General features: G+C 44.5%; 1 protein-coding gene across 2 annotated transcripts; it reads right to left on the bottom strand.

Moving 5' to 3' along the window:
• Positions 1 to 948: 948 nt before the first annotated feature.
• On the bottom strand, positions 949 to 11,280 carry LOC117560032 (protein phosphatase 1 regulatory subunit 15B). 2 transcript variants are annotated; one of them, XR_004571105.1, is made up of 4 exons: positions 9,561 to 11,280; positions 8,255 to 9,085; positions 1,618 to 2,308; positions 949 to 1,487 (listed from the first exon to the last, which is right to left on the bottom strand). XR_004571105.1 is itself a non-coding variant. In XM_034236783.1 (3 exons), exons 1-3 carry the CDS (start codon positions 10,422 to 10,424, stop codon positions 2,102 to 2,104), a joined length of 1,902 nt encoding a protein of 633 aa, XP_034092674.1. In that variant the 5' UTR covers positions 10,425 to 11,280; the 3' UTR covers positions 949 to 2,101. The 2 variants fall into 2 exon arrangements, 1 of the variants encoding a protein (XP_034092674.1); XM_034236783.1 differs by having other exon boundaries at positions 949 to 2,308.
• Positions 11,281 to 12,067: the final 787 nt, after the last annotated feature.

The raw sequence follows: 12,067 nt of genomic DNA, 5'->3' as shown, positions 1-12,067 counted from the left end.
TGCAGACCTGCTGTAAGCTAGCTAGCTAACATAGCTAACCTAGTGATTTCAGATAGACTGACAAACACTTCCAGTTATGAGACGACTGACTCTGAGACAGAGACCGTTTCTTTATTATCCCCCCGAAAAAAACTAAACTTTTTTTTCTTCTTCTTTTAGTCGACAAAATATAAACATTTATTTAGTAGCTAACTTTTTTTTCTAGTCAACTTTTTTTTGTGAATTTCTTTTGGTACATTTTTTTTGTTTAACCAGGGTCAGTTGACCAGGGGTTACATAGCTGCATCATATCAGACTGAGTCATGTGACCGTTTAGTATTTCAACTTTAAACGCCAAAGCTTTGAACTCGGTGCAGCTCTGCAGGTTTCAGGTCTTTACGAATAAATTGACATATTGATAATTGTATCCTGCATGAGGACGCTTTCTTTTCCTAGAGCTGTCGATTCTAATCATTGATATGAAAAACTAAATGAAGAATCGTTCCTCCTGTTCAGGATCTTATTCAGTTTTACAAACACCACTCACTCGTCATTTATCGTGCAAAAATGCCACGGAAAAACAATCTTTAAATGTGAAAATGTGCTGCTTTCATTTGTTTTCTGGAGATTTCAGTTGAATAGGAACTCAGAGCGACTGTTTTAAAATAAAAAATAGCATTATATATTCACTTAAGACTCAAAGTGTGATATCCTTGACGTCCTATGAATACATACAAATGTAAAATCAGTGTTTAAAATAATTAAATATCGGAAATCATCAGAATTTAAATGAATGTATTAAAGTCTGAATAAATCTTCTGTTTGGCACACACACACACACACACACACACACACACACACACACACACACACACACACACACACACACACACACACACACACACACACACACACACACACACACACACACACACACACACACACACACACACACACACAACACACACACACACACACACACACACACACACACACACACACACACACACACACACACACACACACACACACACACACACACACACACACACACACACAGTCTTTGGCTTTAGAAAGAGGAGTAAAAGCAGCAGAATGAAGAACACTAACCCCTAATAATCCCCAAAGGGTCTGACCTCAGAGGATCCACATTTCAAACTCATTTAAAGTAAACCAAAATATTTAAAGAAAGGATTAAATCCAGATTTTCTAAAATGTATGAATGATTAAATGTGAAATTATTTGAAAGATAAATGGAGATAAGAATCTTCTCTAGAGTTGGTTTGAGACGTAGCAGCAGCGGCACTGAAGCAGAAGAGCAGGAAGTCTCAGAGTGTCTCGCTCTCAAGAGCAGCTTCTCGTGTCCTCACAACAAACACCAGCTGGCCCTCAGGAGTCCAGGAGAGAGGACAGAGTGGACAGAGGGTCTCCTGGACCTCAGGAGTCCAGAGTGGACAGAGGGTCTCCTGGACCTCAGGAGTCCAGAGTGGACAGAGGGTCTCCTGGACCTCAGGAGTCCAGAGTGGACAGAGGGTCTCCTGGACCTCAGGAGTCAGAGAGAGGACAGAGTGGACAGAGGGTCTCCTGGACCTCAGGAGTCCAGGAGAGAGGACAGAGTGGACAGAGGGTCTCCTGGACCTCAGGAGTCCAGGAGAGAGAGGACAGAGTCTGATGGACCTCAAGATCCCATCCTTCAGGCGTCTCAATGTCCTTCAGGAAGTCCCGATGACCTTTAGGAGGTTCTGCTGGCCTTGAGAACGACCCGGTGAGCCTCATGACGTCTCAATGCCCTATTAATACCTCGATGACCTTCAGAACGTCTCGATGACCCTCAGGAAGTCCCGATGACCCTCAGTAAGTCCCGATGACCTTTAGGACGTCTCGATGACCCTCAGTAAGTCCCGATGACCTTTAGGACGTCCGGATGAACTTGAGAACGTCCCGATGAACATAACCAGGACAGAGAGGACAGAGTCTGGTGGACCTCAATATCTCAATGTCCTACAAACGTCTCGTTGACCATAAGGATGTCCAAATGACCTTCAGGAAGTCTCAATGTCCTTCAAACGTCCCTATGACCCTCAGAGCGTCCCGTATGACCTTCAGGACGTCCTGCTGTCCCTCAGTTGCCCTCAGTTGTCCCCAGGCGTAGAGACACCAGGTGACGGTGTGTTGGCTGCAGACAGTAGTCGATGCTGAGCTGAACGTCCTGCACGCGGCGCAGGAAGCGAGATCGATCCCGGGCGAACTGCTCCCAGGGACCCCGTCTGTCCTCCGTCTCCTCCCCCCCGCTCGCAAAGAACTCCTCCACTTCCTCACAGAAACGCACCTGACGAGAGAGAGGAGGAGGAAACAGGTTCAATCCAATCCAACTGTATTCATACAGCACATTTAAAAACAACAGAGTTGATCAAAGACATCTCTATAAATATATAAAGTCCAGCATAAACACATTTAGTGAAAACTAACCGCAGCATCAGCGTCTAGTTTATCTCTGAAATACAGAGGTGGGCAGTTACCAAGTACCTCAAAATTGTACTTCAGCATTTGCATTGAATGCTGCTTTATACTTCTATTCCAACACATTTATTTAACAGCTTTTAACCAAATGCATCTCTAAGAATGAAACGTGTGGATTCTTTAAGTCACTAAAGAGTCAAATGATTTAAATGTTTTACTAAACGTCCATCAGATCTTTGTTTGTCCACAGCACTGAAATGTGACTATCATATCTACAAATGTCACATATATAAATATAATTACTAGGGATGCACGATATTGGTTTTTTGAAACCGATACCGATAACTTCCTGCTTCTCAAGACCGATACCGATAACCGATAATAATATAATATATATATTAAATGTACCTGTAGTTTTTGCACACCTGGTGGTAAAACAAAGACTAGTAGTGAGCAAATGACAAGAGCGTTACTACTATGAACAAAACTAAGCCAAGAACAGTTTTGACTCTTCAAAGTGACCATATTTATTTTCCCAAATAAAGTTCTTGCCTTTTTCAAAAGCCTCGTGGATAGGTAAAAGCCCCGGTGCCTTTGCAGCTGGCTTTGGATTCGCCGCTAGTTTAGCAGCGCAGGCGTCTTCGTGCGCTTTTAACACACCATCGTAGCGATGGCGATGTTTCAGGTGACTAATCAGGTTGGAAGTATTATAGCTCGTTGCCTTTTCCCTCCTCGTGGAACTTCTGCATTTGTTAATACAAATAGCAAGCGAACTATCTAACTCTGAAACTTTGAAATAGTCCCATACTACCGGCGACATGTTTGTTTACTGTCCTGGCTTCACGGCCGCAAACCAATTACGTCACAGCCAGGCATGAGTTAGGGAGCGCTGGATTTGTGAAGAACTCCCCTCTTCCTAAACCACTAATACCACAGTACTGGCAAAACGGGAGGAGCCGAGTGAAAAACAAGCGCCCCTCATCCCAATCCACCCACCGCAGTATTTTTTTCTTTTTTTTTTACCCAAAAAATATATTGTATATTATCGGGGCTATTAATACTTTTATCGGGTTTATGTCATAATTCCTAATATAATATTTATCGTGCACCACTAATAATTACACATAAGGCCCCTTTTTATACTTCAAGTACAGGAAGCTGGTGCTTTTACTCGAGGGAAGCATCTGAGTAGGGATGGGCACCGCGCCCCGTTATCAAACGGGCCCCGGGCTGAATTATTAAAGACCGTGGTACCGACGATATCGGTCTTTTTATCGGTACTGGAGACATGTACAAAATATATGTCATGTATTATTGCTACACAAACATTATATTGCAGTTTTAGTGTCGCCAACTCCGTCTCTAATACTCCCTCGTCTGTGTGCGAGGGGGCGGGGCAGTTTACACACACGCAGCTGCACCATGCAGCCACACACACACGGAGGAGATGGCGGAGAGAACGCGCTCCGAGGTGGTTAAACTTTACCCGTCTCGATGCTCGTTGTCTAAAGTGCAATAAGAGTTTAGCATGTGAGGGCGGCAACACGAGCAGTGTGTCTAAACATTTATCAAAAGTGCTCCACATCCAGACGGAGGAATGCACCGGGTTCGACTGTCTCTCTAGCAGCTCTGTAGCCCCATCCAGAGTAACGTTTCCACGTCAGGTGTTCTGTATGCTAGCAGCAACACACCGAGTTAACTCCATGATACAAACATGGGTTAATGATTAGAGGAAACTGAGTTATTTATTTAGTTAAAGTTTCAGCTATTCTGTTTACAGTTCTGTCATCAGATTATTTAATACGATTTGTTAAAACATTGTTGTTTCTTTTGATGTGAAATATTATTTATTTCATTTAACTAAAAAGCAATGTTAGTTTTGTTCACAATTTGTTTAGTTAGTTTTATTCACCTTGTTTTTTTCTCCAAAAGAACCGTTAAAAGACCGGATCGATAAGCGCTATCGATAAAAGTAGTAGTTCCGTGAAAACCTTAACGACCCATCCCCACATCGGGGTACTTTTTATACTTCAAGTACAGGAAGTTGATACTTTTACTCAAGGGAAGCATCAGAGTACTTTTTTCCACCGCTGCCGAAATGGAGCTAAACCGTGAGAATAAACACCAACTTTGTGATAAAAGCTTTCCTTATCAATAAATAAATGGACCCTTCATATCAATAACATCCTTCACATGTTTAATGCAGATCATCCTTCAGGTTTCTGTAGGCTGTGACGATATTAACTTTAACGTCTTAAATGAAAAAGGATGCTCATGAATTTAAGAAGTTTATATTATAATTGTAATTGAGTCCGGGACATAAAGTGTGCAGTTCTCTGTGTGTCCACAGGGGGGCGAGTGCAGTCTGTTTAATGTTCTTCAGTTATCTTTTATGAACAAAAGTAAAGCGCTAAATGTAATATCACTCTGCAGAATGAGTACTCTTACTTCTGATACTTTAAGTACATTTTCATACTATTCTCATTAGCTTTTGTAGATATCTTTGAACAGAGTATTTGTACTCTGGAGGATTACAGGTCATTCAGTGTTTTCCTTTACAGGTTCAAAGCTACGCCTCCTAAGGCCCTGAACACACCAAGCCGATCTCAGCCGGCGATAGATGTCTGCCCGTCGATGAGCGTCCTGTCGCCCTACTCAGATTGGTGTGTCCCGCACCGTTGTGTCTTTTCGGCCGTGCCGACACCTTCCGCTGCCGACAAAAGAAATCACTCTGATTGGCTGTTCAGCTTAGCGAATCAGTGCATGAGAAGCGAAACGGAAGTGAAGAAGGCACACACAGACGGCTATTTTCTTTCATTTTCATCTCACCAGGACGCAAGAAACCGAAGACCAACTCATCAGCACACGCACACGATATTTGTACATATCACGCAGTCTGTCTTCCGGTTGCCTCTTTTGAATGACGAATACCCACTACCGCCGCCTGCTGGTAAGGAGAGTTATTGCCACTCATGCATGCGCAGTGCGTACGTGCTTCTTGGCCGTCTTTGCGGTGTGTTCCAGTGCGACACATGGCCGAGACGCAGAGATGTGAGGCGACGCAACAGTCGGGTCCGTCGGGACGTGTTCTTTGGTGTCAGCGACCTTTATTTAGAGCGAGGGTTAAATGGAGGGAGACTAAACCCTAGAAAAAGTCCAAGATTTACGAGAAAAAAACTAGTCAACAAACATGTTATTCCTTAACAACAAATAAACACTATTACCAAGTTGTTTACTTCCAATGATGTGACCCAGAGGATTTGGATCTTCTAATGTTTGACTTCGTGACCCAGAGGATTTGGATCTTCTAATGTTTGACTTCGTGACCCAGAGGATTTGGATCTTCTAATGTTTGACTTCGTGACCCAGAGGATTTGGATCTTCTAATGTTTGACTTCGTGACCCAGAGGATTTGGATCTTCTAATGTTTGACTTCGTGACCCAGAGGATTTGGATCTTCTAATGTTTGACTTCGTGACCCAGAGGATTTGGATCTTCTAATGTTTGACTTCGTGACCCAGAGGATTTGGATCTTCTAATGTTTGACTTCGTGACCCAGAGGATTTGGATCTTCTAATGTTTGACTTCGTGACCCAGAGGATTTGGATCTTCTAATGTTTGACTTCGTGACCCAGAGGATTTGGATCTTCTAATGTTTTGACTTCGTGACCCAGAGGATTTGGATCTTCTAATGTTTGACTTCGTGACCCAGAGGATTTGGATCTTCTAATGTTTGACTTCGTGACCCAGAGGATTTGGATCTTCTAATGTTTGACTTCGTGACCCAGAGGATTTGGATCTTCTAATGTTTGACTTCGTGACCCAGAGGATTTGGATCTTCTAATGTTTGACTTCGTGACCCAGAGGATTTGGATCTTCTAATGTTTGACTTCGTGACCCAGAGGATTTGGATCTTCTAATGTTTGACTTCGTGACCCAGAGGATTTGGATCTTCTAATGTTTGACTTCGTGACCCAGAGGATTTGGATCTTTCTAATGTTTGACTTCGTGACCCAGAGGATTGGATCTTCTAATGTTTGACTTCGTGACCCAGAGGATTTGGATCTTCTAATGTTTGACTTCGTGACCCAGAGGATTTGGATCTTCTAATGTTTGACTTCGTGACCCAGAGGATTTGGATCTTCTAATGTTTGACTTCGTGACCCAGAGGATTTGGATCTTCTAATGTTTGACTTCGTGACCCAGAGGATTTGGATCTTCTAATGTTTGACTTCGTGACCCAGAGGATTTGGATCTTCTAATGTTTGACTTCGTGACCCAGAGGATTTGGATCTTCTAATGTTTGACTTCGTGACCCAGAGGATTTGGATCTTCTAATGTTTGACTTCGTGACCCAGAGGATTTGGATCTTCTAATGTTTGACTTCGTGACCCAGAGGATTTGGATCTTCTAATGTTTGACTTCGTGACCCAGAGGATTTGGATCTTCTAATGTTTGACTTTGTGACCCAGAGGATTTGGATCTTCTAATGTTTGACTTCGTGACCCAGAGGATTTGGATCTTCTAATGTTTGACTTCGTGACCCAGAGGATTTGGATCTTCTAATGTTTGACTTCGTGACCCAGAGGATTTGGATCTTCTAATGTTTGACTTCGTGACCCAGAGGATTTGGATCTTCTAATGTTTGACTTCGTGACCCAGAGCGTTTGGATCTTCTAATGTTTGACTTCGTGACCCAGAGGATTTGGATCTTCTAATGTTTGACTTCGTGACCCAGAGGATTTGGATCTTCTAATGTTTGACTTCGTGACCCAGAGGATTTGGATCTTCTAATGTTTGACTTCGTGACCCAGAGGATTTGGATCTTCTAATGTTTGACTTCGTGACCCAGAGGATTTGGATCTTCTAATGTTTGACTTCGTGACCCAGAGGATTTGGATCTTCTAATGTTTGACTTCGTGACCCAGAGGATTTGGATCTTCTAATGTTTGACTTTGTGACCCAGAGGATTTGGATCTTCTAATGTTTGACTTCGTGACCCAGAGGATTTGGATCTTCTAATGTTTGACTTCGTGACCCAGAGGATTTGGATCTTCTAATGTTTGACTTCGTGACGTGACCCAGAGGATTTGGATCTTCTAATGTTTGACTTCGTGACCCAGAGGATTTGGATCTTCTAATGTTTGACTTCGTGACCCAGAGGATTTGGATCTTCTAATGTTTGACTTCGTGACCCAGAGGATTTGGATCTTCTAATGTTTGACTTCGTGACCCAGAGGATTTGGATCTTCTAATGTTTGACTTCGTGACCCAGAGGATTTGGATCTTCTAATGTTTGACTTCGTGACCCAGAGGATTTGGATCTTCTAATGTTTGACTTCGTGACCCAGAGGATTTGGATCTTCTAATGTTTGACTTCGTGACCCAGAGGATTTGGATCTTCTAATGTTTGACTTCGTGACCCAGAGGATTTGGATCTTCTAATGTTTGACTTCGTGACCCAGAGGATTTGGATCTTCTAATGTTTGACTTCATGACCCAGAGGATTTGGATCTTCTAATGTTTGACTTCGTGACCCAGAGGATTTGGATCTTCTAATGTTTGACTTCGTGACCCAGAGGATTTGGATCTTCTAATGTTTGACTTCGTGACCCAGAGGATTTCAGTTGTTTCTCATTCATATAAAAAAGTGTTTCCCCTTGTAAATAAAAGGAGTTTATAATCTACGTTTTTCTTTGAGATGTTGATCCTAAATGTGCCCTTTAATTATCTGTGTCTCGAAACTGTTTGAATTTCTGATTGTTTGAATATTATTGAAAAGCCAGTGAAACATTAATAAAGGTAATAAACGCACCTTCTTAGTGACGCTGCAGGCGGAGGAGGAAACGGAGAGTTCAGAGAAGCCGCTGTCCAGACGCTCCTCTGCCTCCTCCCTCCTGTACTGGGGAGGAGCAGCCGGGTTGGGGGGGGAGGAGGAGGAGGCAGCCTTCCTGGTCCTGGTCCTGGTTCTGGGCTCCTGAGTCCTCATGGGTCCCTGGAAGTTGAAGGGGCTGTAAGGGTCCGAGCAGCTGAAGGAGCTCCACAGACGGAGACTTTCTGCTTCATCTGCCTCACTCGCTGAGGTGGAATCATCCCAGGAGTCACTGCCCGACGGGGGGGAGGAGGCAGCCAGGGGGGAGAGAGGGAGAGGGAGGAGAGAGGGGGAGGGGTCGGGGGAGGAGTCACTGGAGGAAGGAGGGATGTTTCTGGGAGGAGAGGTGGCCGTGTGTAGCAGAGCCGTGAAGTTTCGGGGGTCGTACGGGTCAGCGCTGCGACCCAGATATCTCCACAGACGCTCTGAGTCTTCGTCGTCCGTGGAGTCGGAGAGATCGGACGAGTCTTCGCTGTTGAAGCCGTCATCGTCTTCATCGTCTTCATCATCATCTTCCTCAGAGCTAGACCCCCCCTCGGAGCTGTTGTCGCTGCAGGGTTGTCCCATGATGAAGGCGATCGCTTTGTTCTGACAGCGGTTCCGACCCTCTTTTACCTCCGCTGATAGACCCTCCTCCTCCGCTGATAGACCCTCTTCCTCCGCTGATAGACCCTCTTCTTCTTCCTCCTCTACCCTCTCCTCAGAAGTCTCTTTAGTGGGACTACTTTCTGTGGCATCCTGCTGCTCTTCAATCGGAGCGTTCACCATGTTCACCTGGAGGAACAGATCAATAATAACGAGTCATAATATGGATAACTGATCAGTAACAGTTTCTTTCCACCAGGCTGTCAAAAACACACACACACACACACACACACACACACACACACACACACACACACACACACACACACACACACACACACACACACACACACACACACACACACACACACACACACACACACACACACACACACACACACACACACACACACACACACACACACACACACACACACACACACACACACACACACACACACACACACACACACACACACTTTTATTTATGTCTTAAATTAATGTGAGCATTTGTATACATGTGTCTGTTGATTGTGTATATATATGTATATATATATATATATATATATGTATATGCATATTTCTATACATTTTTTTGTTTTAACTGAAAGATTGACAATAAAGTTGACTTTGACTAACTAGACAAATATGTTCAGAATCCTACCTGCACATGTTCCTCCTCCAGACTGGTGTATCCATGGTCCTGCTCCGGGGTCAGAGGAGCCTCCTCACTGCAGGAGGGGGCTTCTGACCTGGGGAGACTGATGGCTGTGGACCCCCCCTCCTCCATGTTCTGGACTACATCATGTGTTTCACGGCTCTCTTTGTCAGCCGGCTTCTCTTTGTGTCTTAGTCCAGAAGCTTCTCCCAACGTGGCGCTTGTTTCGGGGGCTTTTGTTGGAGATTGTTGTGGACAAAGCCCTGCAGTGAGGACACCCTCCTCCACTTCCCAGGACGGGTCTGACAGCAGCCCTGACCCCCCCTCAGACCCCCAGAAACTGCCCCACCACGGCCCACTGCCCCTCGCTGAGTTCCCTGCAGGATCCCAGTCCTTCCCTGAAGTCGCTCTCCCTTCCTGAGAAGAATTCAACACAACATGACTGAAGAAAGTCCTGACAGAAGACAAGTACCCCATCTGACTTTGCTGGTTCATTTCATCCGTGTTCTGGATGCCAAGCTCCCGCATGGAGTCAGCGGAGAGCCACGGCAAGCTTTTACCAGGCTCCAGGTGAGAATCAGCAGGGAGCCACGGTAACGTTCTGCCGGTAGCTGCGTCACACCGAAGGTAGGTCAGCTGGGGAGGAACCGGGATCAGGTCTTCCAGCATGAACCCGGCTCCGGTGTCCGCCCGGGCCTCGTTTCTCCCCGGGAGATATTTCTGGAGGAAATACATCGCGGGCCTTGACAGCAGCCCGAGCCACGAGCTTTCCTGAGTGTGGAGCCCGGCGGGGGGGCCTCCTCGCCCGGCCATGGAGGATGCGCTCTGCCCACTGGAAACATGTCCGTCACCGCTCATACTTTTAAACATTTTAGTGCAAAATGTGTCTTTTATAATACTATTTATTCCAGTTTTTTATAGACACATTTACTTGAACACTGCCTGGGTCCTCACACACCGAATACATATCAGAATATTAGGTTTATTGTAGGTAAATACAAATAAAAACCGTGTGAGGTTTTTTTGTGATTACACCATTTTAATAACGTCTTTTTTTAAATGTGAACTACAACGCTGTCATCAGGCCAACTGCTGCACCATTTAAAAACACTGCCTTTATGGAAATCAATCACTTGACACTAAATGCATTTCTCAGTGAGTCAGTTTCTCCTTGATTTTTTTAATTAGTTGAAATTAAACTAATTTCCAGTATGAAAATCCACCTCGACCCAGACAGGGAAACCGGGAATAACGTCCGTCTCCTCGGCTCGCTGCGCGGTGCTAAAACTCATCTGACAGCGGCGGTTGTTCTTCTTTCTGGAGGAGAATTTATTGGAAACAGTGACGGGAAAAACGGCGAATAAATCCAAGAGTGAGGCCGAGAGAAGAGCCATGGTTGTCGGGTTTTAAAATCCCAGTAAAAGAGGCGACGGCGGCCGGCTGGAGATCTCCGGTGTCCGGTGTAGCTTAGCTGTTAGCTTAGCACGAGCAGCTAGTTAGCTCAGCCGTTTGTTAACCGAAGTAAGACAATATTCGATCTAAAACACAAATTGTTGGATCGTAAACAATGTAAGACTGTTTAATCTAATTCGGTTGATAATACTGTTACGGTTTCTCCCGGTTTAAAGTGTAATTTGACCCGCCTGGTAGTTCCGTGTTTCTGCCTTAGTTTGAGATTTCATCAGAAAATATTGAGGGACCGTCAACATTTTCCGGTTATCACGCACCAGCACGCAAGAGCAGCCAGGGAGCGTCGCGATGTTACTGAGGCAGCGGGGGCGCGCACGCTGTCACTCAGAAGTCCTTTAGTCCTGAAGCGAGGACATTAACAGAGTTACACCAAAAGAGACATAGCAGATAAAACGCATGCAATAATAAAGAGGCTGACATGTTAAATATAGAGAAGACGCACACATTGGGAATACAAATAAAGACAAATAAGTACTCATCCATGGCTAAAAAAGTAGTAGCAGCAATTAAAAGTGTAGGGAGACCTGGGACGGTTGTAACATGGCACATTTACAATGATGGCTCATTTGTTCGAATGATCAATATTGTTGATTGGTGTGTATTGTCCCTGTAAAAATAAACAGAATAAAATACTGTACGTAAAGTGTGTGTGTGTGTTTACAGTATGCCAAATATCAGAAAGAGGGAGACAGACAGGGGAGTGCCACTTCCTCTGGGGGCCTCAAATGAAGTGCAGGAGGGCAAATCAGTCAGGGCAGAGGCAAAGTCCCAAGATATATGCCACGTCACCCTGTGCCGGTTCCATGGAGAGTCCGGGATCCAAATCAGCCCAAAGAGCAGGCTACTTCAAATCTTGTTGCCTTAGAATTTGACAGCTTTCCCTCTTTGTTGTCATGTAGTGTGAAAAAAGGTAACTGTTATTAACATGTTACAACTGTCCCTGTTGTAACAGTTGAGTTTTGTTTTTTTAAATACATTTTCCAACCTGTACTTATTTCATAAAAACATCTTAAATACATTGTTTCAGTAGTTTACACATTGAG

This window comes from Gymnodraco acuticeps, unplaced genomic scaffold, assembly GCF_902827175.1.
Source record: "Gymnodraco acuticeps unplaced genomic scaffold, fGymAcu1.1, whole genome shotgun sequence".
Lineage (NCBI taxonomy): Eukaryota > Metazoa > Chordata > Actinopteri > Perciformes > Bathydraconidae > Gymnodraco > Gymnodraco acuticeps.
This window is presented reverse-complemented; position numbering and strand designations above follow the sequence as displayed.

What these genes read in the sequence shown, in the direction of transcription:
- LOC117560032 (XM_034236783.1), bottom strand. Translation starts at nt 10,424, where the DNA reads ATGTTTAAAAGTATGAGCGGTGACGGACATGTTTCCAGTGGGCAGAGC. An exon ending in TGGAGGAGGAACATGTGCAG is followed by an intron (nt 9,086 to 9,560) that starts GTAGGATTCTGA and finishes CTGTTCCTCCAG; the next exon opens with GTGAACATGGTGAACGCTCC. An exon ending in CCTGCAGCGTCACTAAGAAG is followed by an intron (nt 2,309 to 8,254) that starts GTGCGTTTATTA and finishes CTCTCTCGTCAG; the next exon opens with GTGCGTTTCTGTGAGGAAGT.